This window comes from Trichomycterus rosablanca, chromosome 14 (assembly GCF_030014385.1).
Source record: "Trichomycterus rosablanca isolate fTriRos1 chromosome 14, fTriRos1.hap1, whole genome shotgun sequence".
Taxonomy (NCBI): domain Eukaryota; kingdom Metazoa; phylum Chordata; class Actinopteri; order Siluriformes; family Trichomycteridae; genus Trichomycterus; species Trichomycterus rosablanca.
The window spans coordinates 16448578-16472140 of record NC_086001.1 but is presented as its reverse complement, the minus strand read 5'-3'; the positions used below and the strand labels follow the sequence as shown (position 1 = coordinate 16472140).

Genomic DNA, 23563 nt, shown 5'->3' with positions numbered 1-23563 from the left:
AACACATTCACTGGCCTAAAGAGAAATGGCGCAACATTTTGTGGACTGATGAAAGCAAGATTGTTCTTTTTGGGTCTAGTGGCTGCAGACAGTTTGTCAGACGACCCCCGAACACTGAATTCAAGCCACAGTACACTGTGAAGACAGTGAAGCATGGTGGCGCAAGCATCATGATATGGAGATGTTTCTCATACTATGGTGTTACACCTATTTATCACATACCAGGGATCATGGATCAGTTTGAATACATCCAAATACTTGAAGAGGTCATGTTGCCTCATGCCAAAGAGGAAATGCCCTTGAAATGGATGTTTCAACAAGACAATGACCCCAAACACACCAGTAAGCGTGCAACATCTTGGTTTCAGACCAACAAGATTAATGTTATGGACTGGCCAGCCCAATCTCCGGACCTTAAACCAATAGAAAACTTGTGGGGTGACATCAAAAATGCTGTGTCTGATGCAAAACCAAGAAATGCAGAGGAATTGTGGAATGTGGTCCAATCGTCCTGGGCTGGAATACCTGTTCACAGGTGCCAGAAGTTGGTTGACTCCATGAAACAGATGTGAAGCAATTCTCAGAAACAGTGGTTATACAACTGATTATTAGTTTAGTGGTTTACAGGAAAGCTAAATATTGAAGCATTTTTCAGTTTAAACAGTAAATGTTTGAGTTTGTAAAGAAAAATGCAGACACTGCTATTTTTTTTTAACAGCCTAATATTCCCTTTTCTTTACTTTCTGTAAAGTAATAACACATTTGATCAATTTTAATTCATGTTTTGATTTGGAAAAGAATGTGCAGTGTTGTCATGTGTGTGTATGAAAATAAAAGCTATTATAAGAATTCTGAGCTTTATTCACTTTTTTAAACACACTGCTATTATTTTGAACACAACTGTACGTGTTATAGAATGAGTCTGTAATGTAATAAAGTGTGGAGAGGATGAAAGGGGTGTGCAGTCTTTCCGGCTTGACTGTATCCTTTATTAATTAGGTGCTCCAAAATAATCCCTAATTGGTTTTGCTTTAGTGTCACATATAACGTCCTTGCTGCTAAAGCAAACTTTTTTTGTTTGCCCACAGTAGTTGGTTGGTGTTAATTATTAAGCAAAGCTTACAAAACAGTCAAAAAAGAAATCTTGCAAAAGAAGAAATAAAGAACATAGAAAATGCTTTATCTGAAAACACCTTAACAGTGGAAATTCATTCAATAAGATAAAGAAAGAGCATAAATGGTTCAAAGCCTTTTTACAGCATCTCAATGGGATTCAAATTAAACTTAATTTTGTTTCAGCCATTCAGAGGCTGACTTGCATGTGTAATTTAGATCATTGTCCTGTTACATAACCCAACTGTAATTTAGTTTTAAGTCACAAACTGACTACCAAACATTCTCCCTGATTTTTTGATAGAGAGCAGATTTTGCAACCGTCCTGCAGAATCACATCAGTCCCAGACCATCACAAAACCACCACTGTTTTTGACTGCTGATGTTCTTATAATCAAATGTGTTAACTTTATGCCAGAAGTAACAAAATCCAAGTTCCACCTTGGGTGAGATGTTTCATTTAAAGCTTTGTACATATTTCTTTAAAGCAGAGGAAACTACAGAATGACATTTAGTCAGTGACATCAGAAGAACAGACACTGCTCTAACTATACTGGGCTGTTCCTATTGTGGGTACTGAAACTAAATGAATATAAAAACATAATGAACTTGTTTTATAATGATTTCGCAAAAGTGCAGAAATACTAAATCATTCATTTTCCACTCATGTTCCAAAAACCTCCTGCCTTTTGCATCTTAATTAACAGGTTTATACCAAAAAATCAGTTGAACATTTTTTTATAAAAGGCTATTTTGACAACATTCATTTGTTTATTTTATTCTCTTTAGTAACTGGTTTATCCTGATCAGGGTCACTCTGGACGGGGTTAAAGTCTATTTGTATTGCACATTTAGTAACTAACAAGTAGGGGTAGAGGTACAATGTAGAACAGTCAATCACCTTTCTGGCATGTTTTTGGAGGTGGCCTAACTGAAAACTAGAGTACAGAGTAATTTTTTTTTATTATTTGCAGCACAGCATCTAAAACGGAAAAAACAGATAAGCCAGAACCAGGCTTCAAACAACACTGTTCTAAAGCATTTCAATCATTTTTGCAAGATCAAAACGTTTGAACCCCAACATGCACCTAAATTTCAGATCACAAAAAAATGACATCACAAAAATGTAAACCAAAACAAAATGCCTACTTTCCTAGAAAAGATACTACAGTGAGCAAATAGGGTATTATTTACATTTATAACATTTAACAGACATATCACAATTGTTTATTCCTAACTATTGTGATGATGCAAGTATTCCTTAGACAATGTGATATGGGAAATAACAGCTTATTTATCAGGGTGTTTCACATTTGCTTTATTTAAAAATTGCAAAATGTAATTTTGTTCAATAATCTGACTATCAAACATTCACAAAAATCCTTTTTCCCCAAATCTTTCAGTTCATTTGAAAAATTCTTTCAATCAACAGATAATATGGCACACTCCTCACAAACAGAATCACATCATTTTAACAAAAAAAAACCTTTTACTTGTACCTTGTACATACTCAAATATGTACTCAAATGTCAATTTAAAACCAAACTTATATCATTCAGAATAAATTAATTGCAGAAGAAGTTAAGTGCTAGATTACTGAACAGCAAAATTTGGAACAGATCTTTTTGTTCCTTACAAATTCCACAGTTTAGCAACTACCCCTAGCAAAACACATGCTAGTAATTAATAAGTTGGTAAGTTAAGCACAAGATTTTTTAAACTCATGTGACCTCCAGGCTGGTGACTTTATTGACAATGTGAGAGCGGCGCGGGACACACTCCAGATCAAACTTGCTCTCGTAAATAGTGGGGCACAGCTTCCACCTATTATTACGATAAATCCCCAGATATGTATAGACATCTGGTTTGTAGGACAAAGGACACTTGACTCCGGCAGCCCTGATTGCTGCGTCCAGCTGCATCACTTGCTCCTCATCTGCAAAGTTCTCATTGTAGACACAAATAACGTGCTTGGTGTCTAGACTGGGCTCTCGCGGGCTCACTTTGGCCGAAGAGATCCTTCCATTCAGTACTGCTTTGGCAATGCATTCCCAGGCATGGTCCACTTTGAAGCCGGTGTCTAGATGCATTAGCCACTTCCCCGTCAACACATTGTGATTCAAGGCGAGCTCCTTGATGGTATGAAAGGTGACAGGTCGGCCGCTGGATAATAACATCTCCCAGCTCTCTTGCAGACCAGTGACATCCCCCGTGCTGGGGCAGTGGTCTGCACTCCTCACAGCAATCCAGCCTACTGGTCCAGTCATGCCCTCATCATCGCCGTAACGGCTTACTTGTGAGGGGCGATTAGATTCAAGCCAACTGGAGAATTCTGCTCTGGGTGTCTTTCGAGCATCAAATATGATCCATGGGTCCATGTCGGCTGCCATAGATGATGCAGCATAAGCTTCTGCTGAAAAAGCTTCAGGATGGTCCTCCTCTTCCTCCATCTTTAGTTCCGAATGTATTCCAATGGAAAGTCAGTTCAGTAATTCTTTAACTAGAGAAGGAAAAATGCAAAAGTAGTTTACAGGCCTCTGAACTCAACCCCATAGTGTAACAGTTTTAGTTTTAAACTGCAGAACATCAGTGTTCATTTAAATAAGTCTTTAATAATATTAGAAATGTGTGAATGTAAAATGTGGATAGTTCTTTATACAGACATCAACACAATTTCTATCCGCTCCTCACGTGTTAACCTCTGCGACATGTCAATGGCTGTAAACATTTACATTTTCAGCATTTAGCAGACGCTTTTATCCAAAGCGACTTACACAGTGAGCGGAACACGATGAGCAATTGAGGGTTAAGGGCCTTGCTCAGGGACCCAACAGTGGCAACTTGGTGGTGGCGGGGTTTGAACCGGCAACCTTCTGTTTACTAGTCCAGTACCTTAACCACTGAGCTATCACTGGCCCAACAAAGACAAAGAGAAGCTTGTAAATAACTCATGAAAGAATAAAGTTACGTTAAAACCAAGCACACCATTGTTTTTCTTGTGAAATTCTCAATAAGTTTGATGTGTCACATGACCCTCTTCCCATTGAAAAAACTAAAGTTGGATCCAAAATGGCCGACTTCAAAATGGCCGCCATGGTCACCACCCATCTTGAAAAGTTTTCCCCCTCCCATATACTAATGTGCCACAAACAGGAAGTTAATATCACCAACCATTCCCATTTTATTTAGGTGTATCCATATAAATGGCCCACCCTGTACATTAGTTGAATAGTAAACAGTAAAATGTATTGACATTTTACTGTTTACTATTCAACTAATGTTAAAAAATATTGATTTTACATAACTATCATTTTCTATTTGTAAAACCTTATCCACATTTACAAATACCCCAATGCCACACCATTCTACACATTATTATCACTAATATCACAAAATTATTTGGAATGTTTGGTGTCCAATGTCACTGAAATCATGTCTTTACACAGTGCTGTAAACAGTATTTCCCAATTTCTCCTATTTTTGTAGATTTGTCACAAAATACATTCAGTATTAGACAAAGATAACCTGAAATACAAAGTAAAAATGAAATTATTTTTTTAACAATTTTGGCCAGAGAGGGCTGAACAGCATTTTTTATAAGTAAATTAATTAATTAACTATCTAAACCCAGGCATGATTACTGTGAGTTCTGTTGTATCTAAATTAGGGCTGTCAAACGATTACAAATTTTAATCGCGATTAATCTCAGAATTTCATATAGTGAATCGCGATTAATCGAATTTAAAAAAAAATCTGTGTAAATGTTATAGAAAACAAGGTTTTTTAAGTGAAATGTTACCATTAAAATGGTGAACACATTTTATGCTAAATGTACTTATGTTAAAAACTGCTGGGACAAGAGAAAACTGTAAGGGAGTTTAATTCACTCACATACTAGGCAGTAATACTATCCAGCAGAGACCCTTGACTTCGTATATATGTCAGATTGTAGGTTAAAATTTCACCATCAGCAAACATTGTAGATCAGCGGTGCTTTAGGTGGGACAAGGCGTAGTTATTGTAACAGACTTTTCTGTGGTTGTATCGTGACAATGGTTTGATGGACGTTTCTACACGAAGTGAGTGTGTTTTGACCCTTTGGGGCTTCCATAGTTCATGTAATAGCATGCTTGGCTAACGCGAGGACTCTCGGTACCGTAACAGAAGAAGTTAATAAAAGTGTTCTGCTTCCGACAACTTGTGAATATAGCGTGTATTTATTTCTTTATTAAGCGAGTGCATCACTACGACGCTCGGTTACATTATGATAACAAACTGCAAATGAAACAAACGGTGGCAAGTCCGCCTAACACTTTGAGAAACGCTGTCTTAATGAGAGATGCCGTGCACGGTCAAGTCTCCACATGAACTACGGATGACTCGCAGGGCCAAATAGAATTTGCGTTAACGGCACTATTTTTTTAACCGCATTAAATTGAGATTGCGTTAATGCGTTATTATCGCGTTAACTTCAACAGCCCTAATCTAAATATATCTCAAATACAACCTGTATGGCAATGTGAAACAGGATATAAATTCTTAAAAAGCAACACATAAGGCAGTGTTCTAAAGAAATTTAAATACAGATATGAAACAAAGTAATTCAAATCTGCCAGTCTGGGAAAGGTTACAAAGCCATTGCTAAGGCTCCAAAACTGGACAAATTGGGGGGAAATCCATATGTATAAGTGAAGAAATTCCTTATAATAATAATTTACGGTTATTTTTGTCATATATATTTTGTCATATATACATACACACACAGACAGTACATTAAATGCTTCTTCCACTTCTTTAAAAGCTGGGGTCAGAGCACAGGGTCAGCCATTGTACAACACCCCTGGAGCTGAGAGAATCAAGAGCAGTGCTCTTAAAAAAGCCAAGATTTGAACTCACAACCTTCTGATTAATGGCCTAATAGAATTAATGCCTTTATTTTGTCATATATAATGCCATAACATTAAAAACACCTCCTTGTTTCTACACTTACTGTCCATTTTGTCAGCTCCACTTACCATATAGAAGCACTTTGTAGTTCTACAATTACTGACTGTAGTCAATCTATTTCTCTGCATGCTTTGTTAGCCCCTTGTCGTGCTGTTCTTCAGTGTTCGGGACCCCCACAGGACCACCACAGAGTAGGTATTATTTGGGTGGTGGATCATTCTCAGCACTGCAGTGACACTGACATGGTGCTGATATGAGTGGATCAGACACAGCAGCACTGATGGAGTTTTTAAACACCTCACGGTCACTGTCATGATCCACCACCTAAATAACACCTACTCTGTGGGAGTCCTGACCATTGAAGAACAGGGTGAAAGCAGCCTAAAAAAGTATGTAGAGAAACAGATGGAGTACAGTCAGTAATTGTAGAACTTTAAAGTGCTTCTATATGGTAAGTGAAGCTGATAAAATGGACAGCCAGTGTAGAAACGAGGTGGTTTTAATGTTATGGCTGATCAGTGTATACAGGTGTACATTACAATGAAATTCTTTTTTCCGCATATCCCAGCAGGAAGCTGGGGTCAGAGCACAGGGTCAGAGCACAGGGTTAGCCATTGTACAGTGCCCCTGGAGCAGACAGCGTTAAGGGTCCTGCTCAAGGGCCCAACAGTGGCTGCATGGCAGAGCTGGGATTCAAACTCTCACTTTCAATTGATAGCCCAAACCTCTGTCCCTTAATGCTCTACTTGTGAGGCTACCACTTTTCGCAGAAAGAACCCAACACTGGGATTAATTACAGGATCCACATTGCCATGTAACAATCTGTATTTGAAACTGAAAAAAAGACTGGATATCTCTCTGAACAGGAAGTGGTAACAGTACACTGCTAACAGTAATCCATACAGCACTGGTTTATTTTGACCCTACTAAAATATTTGTTTAATGCTTCCGCTGCAGCTGTTTTTACCCCTCACACCTTCAGTCACATTACACTGACAAAACTGAACAAAATAAAAGAGAATATTTATAAAGTCTTGATAACTTAAGAACCAACTTACTAACACTGCGACTAAACGGATTCTTAATACAAATATGTTTATACCTACAGGAACATATTTAATTCCCAAACTCTGTATGACCAAATGTGGCTATATGGCTAACTATGCTAAGCTACATGCTAACGAAACAGAGCTTATCGACAAATAAATTAAACAACTTACATTAATTAATTAGCCAGTCCGTAACAGTTTTAAATTATTAATGCTACCAATAATCTCTAGTATAAAATAAAAAATGCTGTTAAATTCAGTTTCAAACACAAAACAACTGCGTACATACACCACTAAACTGTGCTAACCTGTATCAGGCTGGTTGTCTTATTTATCTACTGGTGCTTAGCTAGGGCGCCTAACTAGGGCGCCTACCTTTAAAATGCATCTTAAATGATCATAACTGCTAACTCTAACTTTCGGAATTTCAGGCTTACAGAACTTCTTTCTCAGTAAATATTTCCTCACTCTAGTACAAGTAGAAAAACTACGACGGCGTATTAGGGCCACTGTAAAAAAAATATTTTTATGTTTTGATTTTGAGAATAAAGTCGTAAAAGTTTCGATTTCGAGATAAAGGTCGAAATATTATGAGAATAAAGTCAAAATATTATGAGAATAAAGTGGTATAGTTTCAATTTCGAGATAAAAGTTGAAATATGAGAATAAAGTCAAAAATATTTCGAGATTAAAGTCAAAATATTATGAGAATAAAGTTGAAACATGGCCGAAAAATGTGCAGCCGTCGTAGGCTTGTCAGTACAGAGAAGCACGGGTCTCAGTACCTGGATCGGCAAGTAAGCGCTGAGGGCAGCCTATAATGAGTGTTATTGTGGTTATCCAATAAGCCGCGATTATTTTTGGGTGGCTGTTTGTATTGTACGCTTCCATTCACATGACATGATGACTAAACCTGTCAATGCAACCATTCAAAGCGATGCCATATGGCTTTAGTTTATAATACGAGCCCATAATGTTTGGTTGAAGTACTGGTGACGACACAGATGGCGTGCGCACCGGTGGTGCACTTTCTTCTAAATAAACACAGTTTATTACAAAGCCATTTCAGCGTCCTTTTACGCTAACAACAAACTGGTGCTGATGTGCAGGAGATCGAGGTTTATAAAGTGTGGAAGATTAGTAAGTGTATATAAACTTTAGTTTTGATTATAGCAAGAGCAATGTTGCTACTCTTTATTTTAAGAATTTTTATTTTAAGATCTTGCCACAAAAATCCCAAGTATATAAATCTTCACAATTTTGTCATTTTGTCATGTCAACATATTTTCATAATTATTCACAGAAACAGAAATCTCGAGTTAACTGACAAAGAAAAAGCGGGATCATTATCATTTACAAATTGCAATATTAAAAAAAAAAATTATTAATGTCTTTCAAACCCAGTGTGTGTCCAGTCTGCATGTTTCACTAGCGCTGATATGATAACGCCAGTTAGTTTTGTAGAACAAATGGTACATCTTGCTGCATACTTATCTTCTGACTCTGGTTTAAGCCAAAGTTTAAACTCATTGATTTGCAGCCATTCGTCGTTGAATAGTTTTGCTTCACGGTGATCACTGTGATCTCAATCATCAAACGATACTGCAAAGTACTATACTGTGTATTTATTTGCTTTTTTATTTACAGTTAATTTACCATGATAGTAATTTTTGTACTTAATCTAATTTGATTTTTTGCTTAATTAATTGAACCCACCATTACCCTGACCAGGATAAACCTAGGGTAAACAGACACTGAATTATTGAAAGGATCTATTTGATATTAACTGGAGAAAAGTTGCTCCCAAGTGTTAATGTCCACTGGAAATGAAATGAGCTATGACAGAGTATCACTCTACTGATGGAAAGTTGTGACAGACCCAACCCTATCACTGCTGTATTGTTGCATTGTCCCATTTGCCAAATAATTTAAAGTTGTGATTACTTTTATTTCTAGCGTTATGGCATTTTTGCGCTATTGTAAGCTCAACCACAAACCACATTTCTTCTACCTCTTCATCTTTCAGTTTTTTCTCCTCTCCTTAAGAAATCCTTAAGCCTCTTAGAAGTCCTCCCCTACTCCTTACAGTTTTCAGTTAAAATGCTTTATAAATAATATTTATCTTACTAGGATCTACTCCTAATTTTTAGGGGAAATGCTTGAGAAACACCCACAATTCAGAATCAGATTTATTGGCCAAGTATGTGGATACACACAAGAAATTTGGTTTCGGCTGATGGTATCTCTCTAGTATAAATACAGTATACAAGCAATGTACATATTAAACATTAAACACAAAAATATACAAACTATAAGACTATATACAAGCAATATATAGAAAATGTATGGACGTATGTATGTACAGTATTCAGTGACCAATGTATGTATGTACATATAAGCAGAGGTACACAATATATGGTAACGTACCAATGGCAATATACAGTGATATACAGATAATGTAAGCTAGCAGCGTGTGGAATATTTACAAAAATAACAGTAAAGTGCACAGCATGTAGGATGAGTAAAATGTTGTCATTCTGTGCACCAGGAATCTTTTTGAATATGGCCCCATATTTATAAAAGAAAAGCAGAGGGGCAAAAATTCGGATCCACAGTAAAACACAAATCCAATAAAAAACAGGTGGTTTGATTAAGGCTGTCAACATTTCACATATTTGTATTTGTCCTACTATTTCATGTCATATTTACTGCTGTGGAAGAGATCTATTACACCAGGTTTGTGCAAGACATTGAACATTGCATACACATGTTGTTTAATTCATTGAAAGCTTGCTAATAAGCATACACCAACTTACAGTCACATCACTTCAAAATGCCAAAGATCACATCATTTGACAGACATAAAATTATATTTTGCATCAACAAGGCCATTCTCAAAAGAAAATCAGGAAATAAGATGCTATGATATTGTATCTGAGCTGTTATAAAGACATGTGCAGAATCAGAAGAGGTCCAGGACAAAAAAGGACTGGAAGGCCAGGTTAATTCTTTGAGCGACCAGAAGAAGTACAGCAAGGACCTGGCTAGCCTCATTCGGATTCCTTGTTTCCTTGTATTTTCTTTTAATAAAGAGACTGAAAAATAAATATAGCTTAACATAAAAACTTGGTTTCCATGTTAGAGTGCTCAGCAGCACCTGGTTTTACTCTGCACCACTCTGAAATTAAATTCCTGCTATATGCAGATGATCTGGTTGTGCTGTCCCCCACTGCTCAGGGTTTACAGCAGAAACTGAACCTGCTATCTGGGCCCTGACAGTCAACCTCAACAAGACCAAAATAATCATATTCAAAAAAGATTCACCTTCCAGGAAACCAAACACATATTTAAATGAAATTGAATGCACAAGAAACTATACTTACCTCAGACTGAAAATGTGTTCCCCAGGAATCTTCAACCTGGCAGTGAATAAACAGAGAGAAAAGGCATGCAGAGCTTTCTATGTCATAAAACAACAATCTTTTTTTAGAAATCCCATTCACAACTTGGCCTAAAATAACAGACACAGTAATTGAACCAATTGACCTATGTGGCAGTAAAATATTGGGTCTGCTTATACACCAACAATTCCACAAATATCCAATTAAAACTTTGCACGCCAATATTTCGCAAAACACCAACAATGTGTGCAGGGCAGAATTAGGCAAATATTCATTTATTATAAAATACTAGTCTGGAAACACTTAAAATACAGCTACCCACACTTTTATCACCAATCTCTAAACCCATCACTAACACTAACAAGATTAGGACCAGAATCTAATGTACTACACAAAAAATTACACAAAATAGAAAGATAAAATATTCAGCCTATTGGGAAACACAAACAAAATTTAACTCCAGAATAAACTGCAGTCCTAAATAGACACTACAGTGTGGCAGATTATCTCAGCACCATCTCTGATCCAAAACGTAGAAACACCTTGACGAGGTACAGACTCAGCAACAGCCTGGCCATTGAGATAGGTTAACACTGACAGTCCTGGATGGCCAGAGAGCAGAGAGTGTCTTAATACTGTTCACTAAACCAAATAGAGACAGAGCTGCACTTTCTCCCGGAACATGCAAAATACACACAAATTCGAACTTAATTTCGACAGAATACACTGTCGTAAAAAGTGTTTGTCTCCCTCATAATCTCTTCTATTTTTGCACATTCATCACACTTACGTTTCAGATCATCAGACTACTTTTATTAGACAAAGATAACCCAAGTAAAGGTACTTCAAGTCCAATTGAAATACAAATCATTATACCAAAACTGAAAATGGCTATAAATGTACAAAGTTTTTAATTCATATATTAAAAATATATTTTTTATTTGTATTTTTTTTCCAGTTCATTTTCATGTTTTACCCTGTTAAGGGCCATGGTGGATCTGTTTTACCCAGAAATTACTTGGTGCAATGCAGTAACACAACCCAGACAGGACTGCAATCCATTGCAATTGACTTTCCAAAACTCAAGGATGCTTTACAACAGCTAGATCATACATATGAGAAAAAACAAAAAAAACAACAACCCTACACCAAAACTGTCATACAAAAGTGTTTTATTAGACAAAGATAACCCAAGTAAAGGTACTTAAGGGATGCAGCAGTCTTTATGCTAGCTCACCACTCTGAGGTTCAGTTTGTTTTGTCAGCTGTGCTTTTGGCACATGATTGGCTGTGTCTGGGGATTGAATGGGAGGGGGTGTTGGGGAATGGCCAAAGTCCTGCGATGGATTGGTGCCCTGTCCAGGGTATTCCTGCTATGCACCCAAAGTTGCCCACCGCAATCCTGACCAGGTTAAAGTGGCTGACAAAAATTAAATGAACCCAAGTAAACAGCTACCTTTGTAATTTAAAATACTTAAATGTTGTGATGTATGTAGGTGAGTTCCAGAGTTTGGAAACCTACCAAATTCACTATGTATAACTAAACCACATTGCCAACATTTATATAGGTAGGTAGAGAAGGTAATAGTTATATTAGTTGATCTTCTGGGAGTTGTTGATTAAATATGATTCATGTGTACGCAGTCGTTTTGGTTGGTCTGAATCTGGAGATTACACAAAAAGTTCACTTACATCACTTGGGATTGGAAACTAAAGTCTACACTAGCTAGGTGACCTAGGTGGGACTGTTTTTTGAAACACAGCCCAACAGTACGGCGTGTAAAAATCCGGTCAGAGGCTGAGCTGAAAGGAGCTGCAAACCAAAACATTGCATTGTTTATATAGGTAGGGTGCTGGTAAAGGTCGTGTAAATTAAAATGCCGAGCAAAAAGAAGAAATACAATGCCAGATTTCCTCCGGTAAGTTTATCTTATTAATACTACCATTGCAAACTACTCGTTACTACAGATAATTGACAGCTAGCTTATTTGATTAGCAAGGTGGCTAGCTAACTATCTAGCATACATTCACTTTTTCTAAAATTAAATTATAATAAAGGTCATACACGAGATTATGTAACACTTGTGTGTTTATTTTAATAAATATTTCTAAGTAATGGTCATAAATAAACATACTACAAAGTTGTGCATCATATTGTGCTAGTAGAAATAAATGCTTAGATTAGCTCAAGCTGATGCTAAGTTGCTAACTACACCAGCGGTAACACCAGCAGTAAATGTATTTGTATTAGCGACTCTTTGCTTAACAAATATGTACTTTTTTGGATTTAGTGGGCGGGGACAGGTTATTATATGTTATAATATCAAGTTATTTTAACTAAAATAAGTTTCCGAAGTGTACTATTGCTTTAGCAATTTAAGCCGTTGCAGTAAAAGTAACGATGTTCCATACGCTTGTGGGCTGACCGTGATACTTACAATTAATTATTAATTATTTAAAGGTTTTTGTGTTTTGTATAAAGAAAACTGTACATTTTCATTTTGCTAAACAAAGTCAATACCCCAAGGACTGGTTGTGCTGGTATGAGTTGACCAGACTCAGCAGCGCTGCTGGAGTTTTTAAATGCCGTGTCCACTCACTGTCCCCTCTATAAGACACTCCTACTTAGTTGGTCCACCTTGTAGATGTAAAGTCAGAGATGATCGCTCATCTGTTGCTTTTGATGTTGGGTTATCTTCTAGACCTTCATCAGTGATCACAGGACACTGCCCACGGGGTGCTGTCGGCTGGATATATTTGGTTGGTGGACTATTCTCAGTCCAGCAGTGAGGTGTTTAAAAACTCCATCAGTGCTGCTGTGTCTGATCCACTCATACCAGCACAACACACACTAACACACCACCACCATGTCCGTGTCACTGCAGTGCTGAGAATGATCCACCACCCAAATTATACCTACTCTGTAGTGGTCTTGTGGGGGTCCTGACCATTAAAGAACAGCATGAAAGCAGGCTAAAAAAGTATGTAGAGAAACAGATGGACTACAATCAGTACTTGTAGAACTACAAAGTGCTTCTATATTGTAAGTGGAGATGATAAAATGAACAGTGAGTGTAGAAATAAGGAGGTGGTTTTAATGTTATGCGTGATTGCTGTATAATTACAAAAATGTGTTGCTGTACGAAAGTTTTTAAATTATAGAAAGACATTGATAAATTCAATTGTCATTTGAAGATCGCAAATGTTATATAAGGCATGTTGGTTTCATGAAGGCAAAGGTGATGTCTGCACCAATGTTTCTTTATAAATATTTCAGTGTTTTTACATTTATTTTATAATTTTTCAGTAGATACTATACTGGCACCGATGCAATATGTATTTTGTACTGTCTACTTTACAAAACATTAGTTCAGGTTACTGTAAAGGCAGAAATTTTATTATCTATTGTTGAATTGACTTATTACCTATATACACCAAAGAGGCATAACATTAGGAGCACTGGTGAAGTGAATAACACTGATTATCTCTTCATCACGGCACCTGTTAGTGGGGGGGATATATTAGGCAGCGAGTGAACATTTTATCCTCGAAGTTGATGTTAGAAGCAGGAAAAAATGTTAAAACGTGAGGATTTGAGTGAGTTTGACAAGGGCCAGATTGGGATGGCTAGACGACTGGGTCAGAGCATCTCCAAAACTGCAGCTCTTGTGGGGTGTTCCAGGTCTGCAGTGGTCAGTATCTGTCAAAAGTGGTCCAAGGATAGAACAGTGGTAAACCGGTGACAGGGTCATGTTGAGTTTAAGGGAAATGTTGAGTTTAAGGGTACACATTTTTCGATGAGGGGCGTTGAGTTTTAAAGATTTTGAGTTTAGGGGACGTTTAGTTACATTTACATTTACATTTTTAGCATTTAGCAGACGCTCTTATCCAGAGCGACTTACAGAAGTGCTTCTATAGTGAACATTTCATTTCTCAAGTTTAGGAAAACAACAGTCAAAGAACACAAATCTGCTAAAACCTGTTAGAACCAAAGTGCTGCTTTTTTTTTTTTTTTTTTTTTTTTTTTTTTTTTTTTTTTTTTTTTTTTAAATGGAAAAGAATGGAACAAAATGTTAGTAAATAAGTACAAGTAGTTACTAGTAGTTACTAGTAGTACTAGTAGTTACTAGGTACCACTGTATATGTAATCTCACCTCTTACAGGATGCTGTCGCCTTTTTTTTTTTTTTAACTCAACGTTGTGCTCATTCTAGTGGAGTGACTGTGTCACTATTAGTGACAAAATTGAAATGCATTCATTACAGTGGAAAAATGTTAAATGCAATACATGCATGTCATTGCTTTTCCATAATGACTTGTAGTAAAGAGATTTAATTGTTGTTTCAGCCATGTACAAGGACACATTAAAACGAAATGACATTCCTCCAAAACCAGGGTGCAACACAGAATTCAAGTGCAAACAACAGTACATACAGTGCAGACAAAAACTGCAATACATACAAAGAACTACAGTAAATACAGAGCACATTTTTAGACCTAAAAAAGCAAAGGGAAGGGATCCCTCAAGAAAGTACACATTACTGAGTAAATGTAAAGTGAAGAAAAGAACATACAGTATTGTTTTGGGAGACTGAATGAGTACAGAGGAACATACTATGGATTCATAAAGTTTTCTAACTCCTGAATCTTTGCACACTTCATTTGTATGATTTTGGATTGGCATTACTGCCATTTTTACCATCAGTCTAAACTTAATTACCCATAATGACAAAGAGAAAACATGTTTTAAGTTTTTGTGTGTTTTTTTTAGGCAAGAATTAAGAAGATTATGCAAACAGATGAAGAAATTGGCAAAGTAGCTGCTGCAGTTCCTGTTATCATATGTATCCTTTAAGTTGGCAAAGCACAATGTTTTCCTTTTCACAATGTTTTTTCCATAAATCTGCTATCCTGGGGTAGAACAGTTTATTAGCACCCCTTTGCTTTTTTCTAAGAGGTGACAAATAGGACGTTTTATTTGCACTTTATTTGCTTTGAGGTGTGATTTATGTCTATGGAGAGAGATGTCTTGCATTTGTGGAACATAGTGTGCTGCAGCTACCACTGCTGCAACACAATGCACCGATGTGGAATGGGCTCTGTTCCAGTTCGCGAACTTGATTTTGAACCAGTTGTTCAGCGTGTTTCCACAAAAAAGATGTTTCAGACTGCATTTGCAGCTGGCACAGCTGGGCTCTGTTCCAGTTCGCGAACTTGATTTTGAACCAGTTGTTCAGCGTGTTTCCACAAAAAAGATGTTTCAGACTGCATTTGCAGCTGGCACCAAAGAATACTAGGGTTTTCAGCGTGAACCATGACATCATCTGTGCGCACGACAAGTTGTAGAGGTAAGGGTGCTTTGACATGAGAAGCTGCAAAACCCGCTTTTACAATGCTGTGCGAAGCTATCCCATATTGCGCAACGTGCCAAACACAGATTACAATAAAACATTTAATGCTGGAATGTGTCGTCTATAACTATGAAAGACAACAGATCTTACCAGCAAAAACCATAAAAGAACTCTTTACCAAGACAAAAGCAACAACACTCCTAAAATTCCTGTCATTAATAAAACAGAAGCAACACATATAAATTAACATACATAAACAACAGACATAACTTCTCTAAGTCAAATGAAATAAGTAAATAAAAGACAGATCACAACCTTTCCTGCCATGAACATGGCCCAAAGGGCAGACATGGCGTTAAAAACTAAACACTAAACTACAATGCTGTGCCGTTGTTTTCTATGGAGCTTGATGCTGCAATTTCTTCTTTTGAAGTCTACCTGATTTCATATATTCAAAGCACCTCCAATGAGATGAACTGTTTGATTTGTTTGAAAAATAATATTTAATGCAAAAAATAATTATATAGAACAAATATGTAGAGCACTTTAGTATACGATGTACAGTAAGCAGTGCAAAGGTGAGTATAAATAGTAAATACCACACTTGATGATGCACTGGAAAAGATTTGTTAGGATTTAAAGGGATAAATTAATTTAATAAACTTTTTCCTGTCTTTGCAAGAAGTAAATACACCTGAAGAAGGTGGCTCTACAAAGTACTAATTAAGCAAATTTGTACAATATTACTTATACAAATTAAACCTATGATCAGACACAGCAGACATTTAGCCAAAAAAAAAAAAAAAAAAAAAAGCGTTGTATTTATGATAGCAGGAACACAAAGCCCACAGTAAATTATGAGAGCATACGTTACAAATGTATTAAACATAATGAAAGGAAACGAATAGAAACTGGGATGTTTTAATAAACAATTTCCCTTACTTTGTTTTGAATTTGTTATGCCTTCTGTTCTTAAGGTAAATTATTTATTGGTGTGGTTTGTAAAGAACTGGTTGGTACCTTTAACTTTTGCATTAGCACGAGCGCTTGAGCTCTTCCTGGAGTCTCTTCTGACGAAAGCCTGCCACATCACGCAGTCACGCAATGCTAAAACGATGACAACGTCACATTTGTACGTATCTACCTTTAACTCATGACTTGCAATAATCTAACCATAAAGTGGATGACTTAAAGTGAGTGTGTTTGTTTTTGTAGGAAGCAATGCATTGAACTGGAGCAGCAGTTTGATTTCCTGAAGGATCTGGTGGCAGCAGTACCAGACATGCAGGGAGAGGGGGATGAAAATCATGCTGAGGGAACGGAGAAGATCCCACGGAGGTTAAGCTTACTCTGCTTTAAAAAAAAATATTATCGGAAATGGCAAAAGTTTCTGTTATAAAAGAAGAACCATTAACACGGATTAGCAGACATTTTCTGGACTTTAAAGCTTGGGTTATTTCTAGGGATGGACTGGCCATCGGGAGGGTCGGGAGTTTTCCCGGTGGGCCGCTCTGTATGTGGGCCGCTGAGAGAGTGAAAAATAAATTCTGTTTTAAATATTCCTGAATAATAATCCTGAAGTGTGCATTGGCCCACCACAGTATGTCCACTGTATGTCCATTGGCCAATCACAGAAATGTCCCTCCCCCAGGATAAACCGTAATCACCACCACCAGTACAAAAAACTATGAATGAGTGCGAGATGGAGAAAGGGTCGAAAAAGCGTAAAGGAGGTGCAGAAAAAGCCTGTGATAAAACACAGAAAAAGCTGCAAGCAGATGCAGAAAAGTGCAGGAAACTGGACAACCTGTTTGGCAGTGAGGAACTACAGCATAGCCAAAGAGCAGAAAAGGAAAAGTTAGTGTTCAGTGCCTCTGCTTCGTTAGTAACGCTGTTTAAGAAGAGACTGTGGGCCCATCTCAAATGTCGCCTATGCCCTACTTAGGGTACTTCCTTACAGTACAAAACATTTCTTTTAACAGTCACTGAATGATTAATAAGTAGTTATCTACTACTTATTAATAATACCAGGGACTTTAAACCAGCCGTTTTAAGAACGATTTTTGTAAAAGTTCTATGATGTCATGTCCAAGTGCACTACATAGGGCGGTGGATATAATTTGAGACGGTACCATTAGTCTCTGCTCTTCAGAAAAAGTAAACACTATCTTGTCCTCTATAATACAGAAAGGAAAATGCAGGTGTTCAGCACATTTTTTAGAGTGATTATGTGCATAGCTCACATGGTTCATTTCCCTTGTCAACATGTAAAGTATTTACACATGCGATTTATTTCTTTGCTCATCGGAGCAATGCACTAATTTGGAACAAACGTGAATCACGTGTGAATAAAAGTGCGAAAAAAGCATATTTACCAGTGTTAAAGGTTAAATGAAAGAAAGGTTTAATTTTATTTCTTGCGGTTTAATGAAACAGGATGGGGAAATCCAATAGAACCATTTAAGAAATTGTAAATTGTATGTGTGTGATAGATGGATAGAACTATTAATCCCAAAGGAAAGTGTTGGAAATATATATATTTGTTTGTAGTGTTTTTTTTTATTATTTTAATTTTTATTACAGTGAGTTAATAACTTTAGTGGTAAGATAGATGAAAGCTATTAATATCAATCATCTAACATTTGATTAGGGGGTGATATGTGTGGCGCGATGTGCTTGTAGTGGGCTGGTGAAGAAAAAAGTCCAGGGCTGAATTTTGTTCCCAGTCCAGCCCTGGTTATTTCTATTTAAGGGGTATAGTTATAATAGTATTTTCTTCTCTCAAACCTATTTAAGTGAAAATGCAAGGACAACTGAAACAGTTATTTCACTCTTAATTATTTCACTTATTAATTATAGGAAGAGGATAGTCATTTTCAACATAATGGACATTTGTTTTTTCTTTTTTCTTTTTGATGGTTTAAGGAACAATCTGGAGTTTATTTAAAAGCTCTGGCATTAGGCAGCCTTTTCTACACTAGAAATAGTCATAATTCCCTTTATGTATTTGCTTCTACATGAGGGCTAGGGCTGGCTCGATACCACTTTTTTATGTCCGATACCGATACTGCAAATTGAGTATCTGCCGATACGGATACCAATCCGATACCATCATTTCTCCTCTCAAACAACTAAGCAGTAATAATACATGTCTCAATGCACCATGGTTAACCCTTTGATGCACAACCTGGGTCAAAAGTGACCCAACTGAGTTTTTATTTTCTATATCTTTGCAATAAATTTATTTCGTCATTCAAGCTTCCATGAATTTTTGTATCACTACCCTCCTAATGCACAACATGGGTCAAAAATGACCCTTATGTATTTACCATGGAATTTGACAGAAACTACTGACATTTGTAAGTGTTTGTAGTCAAAAACATATTTACTGATCTTTTGAAAGACAACCAAAGATTAGGCTCTTGAATCTTGAATATGTCCAATACTATTTGCTTGCTAGCTGTTTACATATTCTAGTAAAGATAGCTTTTATTAGCTAAGACAGCAAATACATGAATAACTGACAAATGTGCATATGAAAATATTCTTGAATGTATGAATATGGGTCATTTTTGACCCATGTTGTGCATTAGAAGGGGTTTGCTTAGCTTGTGCATCAAAGGGTTAAGCTAGCTATCTAGATAACAATGCTCAGACTGTAAAACAAATATTCTAAAGGAATAAATACAGAACCTACAACATCACACTTATGTTTTAACTTTTACACACAGACGATTTAGCAGCATTTTTGACTTGTTTAACAGCACTGTCCAAACATTTAAAATAAAATAACATTTAAAATATTTTACAAATAAATTATAATTTCAATATAAAATTCTAGAAGTCTACACCTTGAAGAGGCAGTGAAAAAATTATAAAATAAAAAATATTATTTATAAACAATAAAAATTAAACAATTAAATAATAAAAAATAAACAAATGTATCTGTCTTGTCCCGGCTTGGAGATGTCTCACATCCTCAACGAAATTTAATCTATTAGTGTTATGAAATAAAACAAACTACACCGTTTCCCGTTTAGCCACAGACATCCTCTTAAACATTCAGCAGGGTTTAATAATCTATAAACGTGACGGAACTTTAACGGAAAATCTCAAACAAACTCTGCGTCAGTTCTAATTGGTCCATCGCGTTTGATTGACATCCACAACTTCCAATTGTAGACACTTTATACGAGATGCCGTAAAACAGTGTTTTTAGATGTAGCAGTAGTAGATTTACGTTTTACGCTATTTACGTTAAGTGTTATTTACATTAAGCAACAGTATCAGATCAAATTACACGTTTTTTTTCCTTTCGATATCCGATCCAGTGATTTGGGCCAATATCGGACCGATACCGAGTATCGGATCGGTGCCAGCCCTAATGAGGGCTTTCGTTTTCTGCATCCATCTAACACAGTGGTCTCCAACCACCGGGCCTGGTCCATGGGTCATCTATTACTGGGCCACACAGAAAGAATTAGTAATTAGAGATTGATAGAAAAGCAGTTTTCACTGCTTATATTTCAGGTGTTATTCGGGTGTTATTGTCTCTTATCACCCCTAGGTGGGAGCAGAGTCTCGTTGCAGCGAAAAAAAGCTCATTTTCAATCATTTGTGAGCAGTATGGTTAAATACTCCTGCCTTCGCCGGGCCGTGAAATTATATCTTATATGAAACCGGTCCGTGGTGCAAAAAAGGTTGGGGACCGCTGATCTAACATGCTGTGTTGTTGTGATCTATAACAGTACAGGTTTGAAAGAAGTTTGGTTGTATAATTTTAAAATATTTTGTCTTGCAGAGGCCGGAAGCCTGGATCAGGGCGCAAGAATGGAGGAGCAGGAGCCAAAGGCAAAGACAAGAAACTGTCTGGTACAGATACTGAACAAGAGGTCAGTACCAAGTTCATGATTGCTTGGTTCTGTGTTGTTTCAGTCACACTGTACTGTTTGTGGGACATTTTATTCTAAACCATTGGCATTAATATGAAGTTTGTTTGTGGGGTCAGACTCATGTTAGCTGAGAATTTCTGTCTCGCAATCAATCCCACAAACATTACATAGGGTGTTATACATAATCACCCCACCAGAGGAAAACAACCAACACTACTGGAAAATGGCTGGTGGGACCAAATAATATACACACAGTGCAGCATAGGGCATACAAGGCTCACCATAAAGTTCCTGTTGGAAGAAAAGTGGCCCTGCCTATGGCAAGCCTGACAAACCACACCTAATAAAGCATTAAAATTCCTAGATGCATTAAATATTGAGACTGAACATTGAACTGGCACTCTGCTAGGCAGAACAAATGATCTATGTACTATGAACTATAAATAGACTTTTATAGAGAACCAGATGCATGCCATAAAAATTTGTCGTAGTTGCTAACAGGTTAAACTAAATAAAAAATATCTTGAGTTTGAAACTCAGCTCTGCCATCCGGCTGGGCTGGGCGGCTACATGAACAACCACTGGCTTGTTGTTCATACAGGGTGGGAGCTGGTGCAGGGACCTCATAACTGATGCAGTTTTGACCTTTGCTGGCTGATTGATGGTGCCTTGGTTGAGGAATAATGTGTTGATCAGGTTGAGAGTCATACTTGCTCTTTTGTAAAGGGTCTTATGGAAAATATGCAATACTTGTTCTGTTTATGAATGCAACTTTTGGTTAAAAATTACAGGCCTCCTATATTTTAATCAACAGTAGAAGAATCTGCATTTAGCTCCCAGGTCAGACTTTGGGCAGGTCTCACTTAGGTTAACTAAGGATACTTATAATGCACTTTTTTGCTAAGTAGTTTGCACCACTGTTTTAGGATATTCTCAGGCCTTCAATTTTATGGCTAAAATTTTAACTTAAAGTGCCAGTGAAAACATTGTGATATTGTAATCAGGTGCCATTCAGTCAAAAGTGTTTTGAGGGGTTTAAGTTGTTAATGATCTGACACAGTTACTATTGCAATTTTAAGGATGATTCTGAAGACAGCGAGACAGATGGAGAGGATGAGGAATTGTCTCAGCCCAACACACACAACCAGGCAGTATTCCACAGGTATACATGTATACATGTACACAGGTATACTCACACACAAACATTGTTTTCTAGGTACAGTGGAATCACTTACTATTTGCATAGTAAACAATGGTGGAACACTCCATAAATATACAGAAGAAACCTTGATGAATGTCAATTTGCTTTTCTTAATTTTAAAATGTCTAAATAAATATGATTTGAGTGTGATGTACTGTATTTCCTTTAGCTCTAAACTGGTTTTCTCACACTACTTTTCTATCTTCATGACCAGTCCCGACTTGACCCCTCAGTACATGCCCATGCCCTTGGGTGTGCCTCAGGCTGCTTTCTCAATGCCCATCAGCTCTTTCACACCCCATCCTTCAGTTCTGGGAGTGATGCCACCCCCTCCTGCTACGGTGCTGCACAAAGATGATCACGCTGATGATGAAGACTATGACTCTTAGCTGTTTCTCTCCCCTCTTATCTTTTTACATTTATTTTCAAATTGTTCTTATTTGGCTGCAAATCGATGAAAAGTGGAAAAAAAACTTGTGAGTTAATTCACAGAAGGACGCTAACAAACCTGCAGCCTCAGCACCAGAAGAAGAATGGGTTGTATATTAGCTATGAGTTTTAATTTGTTTTAGAATTCTTATTTTATTGTCAAGGAGAAATGAAAACAGGAGTTTTTGGTTTAGGCTGTTTTTTTAAAACTCAGAATTTATTGCTTTCTTGTCTTGACTGGGTCTGCGGTTAGGAAAATCATTCCAAGCCTAAATTTTTTTTAACATAGGATGAACATGTTCTGCACTTTTCTTTAGTTTACCATTTATTATTCCTTCAGTAGCTGATCACTGACTAAAGAATTGTTTCTAATTTCTCCCCCTCTTTTAAGAGCAAATGCGTACTGTCTGTTGTCATTTTAGTTTGAATTTTATTAAATGAAATAATCTAAAGCAAAGCAACATCTTTCATTTAAAGTTTAATCAGAATGTACCCAGTTTTTACCCAATTTTCTTATTTACACAACATGAACATTTTCCCGCCATGTAAAGTTGTTCAGTTCCTTAAAGTTTTAATGTTTGTTTTCTTTACCTTATTTTCTAAAGACGATATTCTCCGTAGTTGTAACCTTAAAGATGTTACATTAAGCATTCTTGCTCTTTACAAAGTAATGCATAAACTCAGTAGACAGCTCCAACATCCTGTACCAACTAACTCTACAACCAAATGCACATCTATTTCAGTGGTATTCTTGATATTTTAAATAGTTTTAATGTTATGTGTGAGGGCTGTGAGGAGCTGAACTTCTGGTTCTGGTTTTTGTGCCTGTCTTTCTTCTCCGGTAGTGTAAAATTTGATTCCTCAGAGGCTGTATGTAAAACTTTTAACATTTTTAACATTCTTATTTTTTATGAGTGAAATAAAGTGCAGATTTCAGTATACTACTTTACATGTTTTTTTTTTCTACATAAAGATAAAGGTGCACTACTCAGTGTTCTTTTGTGAAAATACATGTAGAACATACTAAAGGATAAATATTTGTGATCATGTCATGTTTTAGAAGCCTGTAAGAAAGCAAAGATCATGTCAGGCTTACTTTACATTTTTTTTATGTCACTTTAGAGGCACTTCCCCAAGAACCTTTCATTTTACCCAAATCTTTACTGCTAATAAATGCATAC

The 23563-nt window shown here is 36.7% G+C and overlaps 2 protein-coding genes across 4 annotated transcripts; one reads left to right on the top strand and one right to left on the bottom strand.

Annotated features, from left to right (window-relative positions):
- Window positions 1–967: 967 nt before the first annotated feature.
- Window positions 968–7441, bottom strand: c14h11orf68 (chromosome 14 C11orf68 homolog). 3 transcript variants are annotated; one of them, XM_063008640.1, is made up of 2 exons: window positions 7418–7441; window positions 968–3613 (listed from the first exon to the last, which is right to left on the bottom strand). In XM_063008640.1, the coding sequence occupies exon 2, from the start codon at window positions 3561–3563 to the stop codon at window positions 2835–2837; it is 729 nt and encodes a 242-aa protein (XP_062864710.1). In that variant the 5' UTR covers window positions 3564–3613; window positions 7418–7441; the 3' UTR covers window positions 968–2834. The 3 variants fall into 3 exon arrangements, with proteins under 3 accessions (XP_062864710.1, XP_062864709.1, XP_062864711.1); XM_063008639.1 differs by lacking the exon at window positions 7418–7441 and adding an exon at window positions 7281–7398; XM_063008641.1 differs by lacking the exon at window positions 7418–7441 and adding an exon at window positions 5005–5021.
- Window positions 7442–12282: 4841 nt separating this feature from the next.
- Window positions 12283–23321, top strand: drap1 (DR1-associated protein 1 (negative cofactor 2 alpha)). The gene is made up of 7 exons (XM_063008563.1): window positions 12283–12429; window positions 15281–15353; window positions 16899–16992; window positions 17076–17198; window positions 20662–20752; window positions 21832–21914; window positions 22168–23321. The coding sequence occupies exons 1-7, from the start codon at window positions 12388–12390 to the stop codon at window positions 22340–22342; spliced, it is 681 nt and encodes a 226-aa protein (XP_062864633.1). The 5' UTR covers window positions 12283–12387; the 3' UTR covers window positions 22343–23321.
- The last annotated feature ends 242 nt before the right edge of the window (window positions 23322–23563 follow it).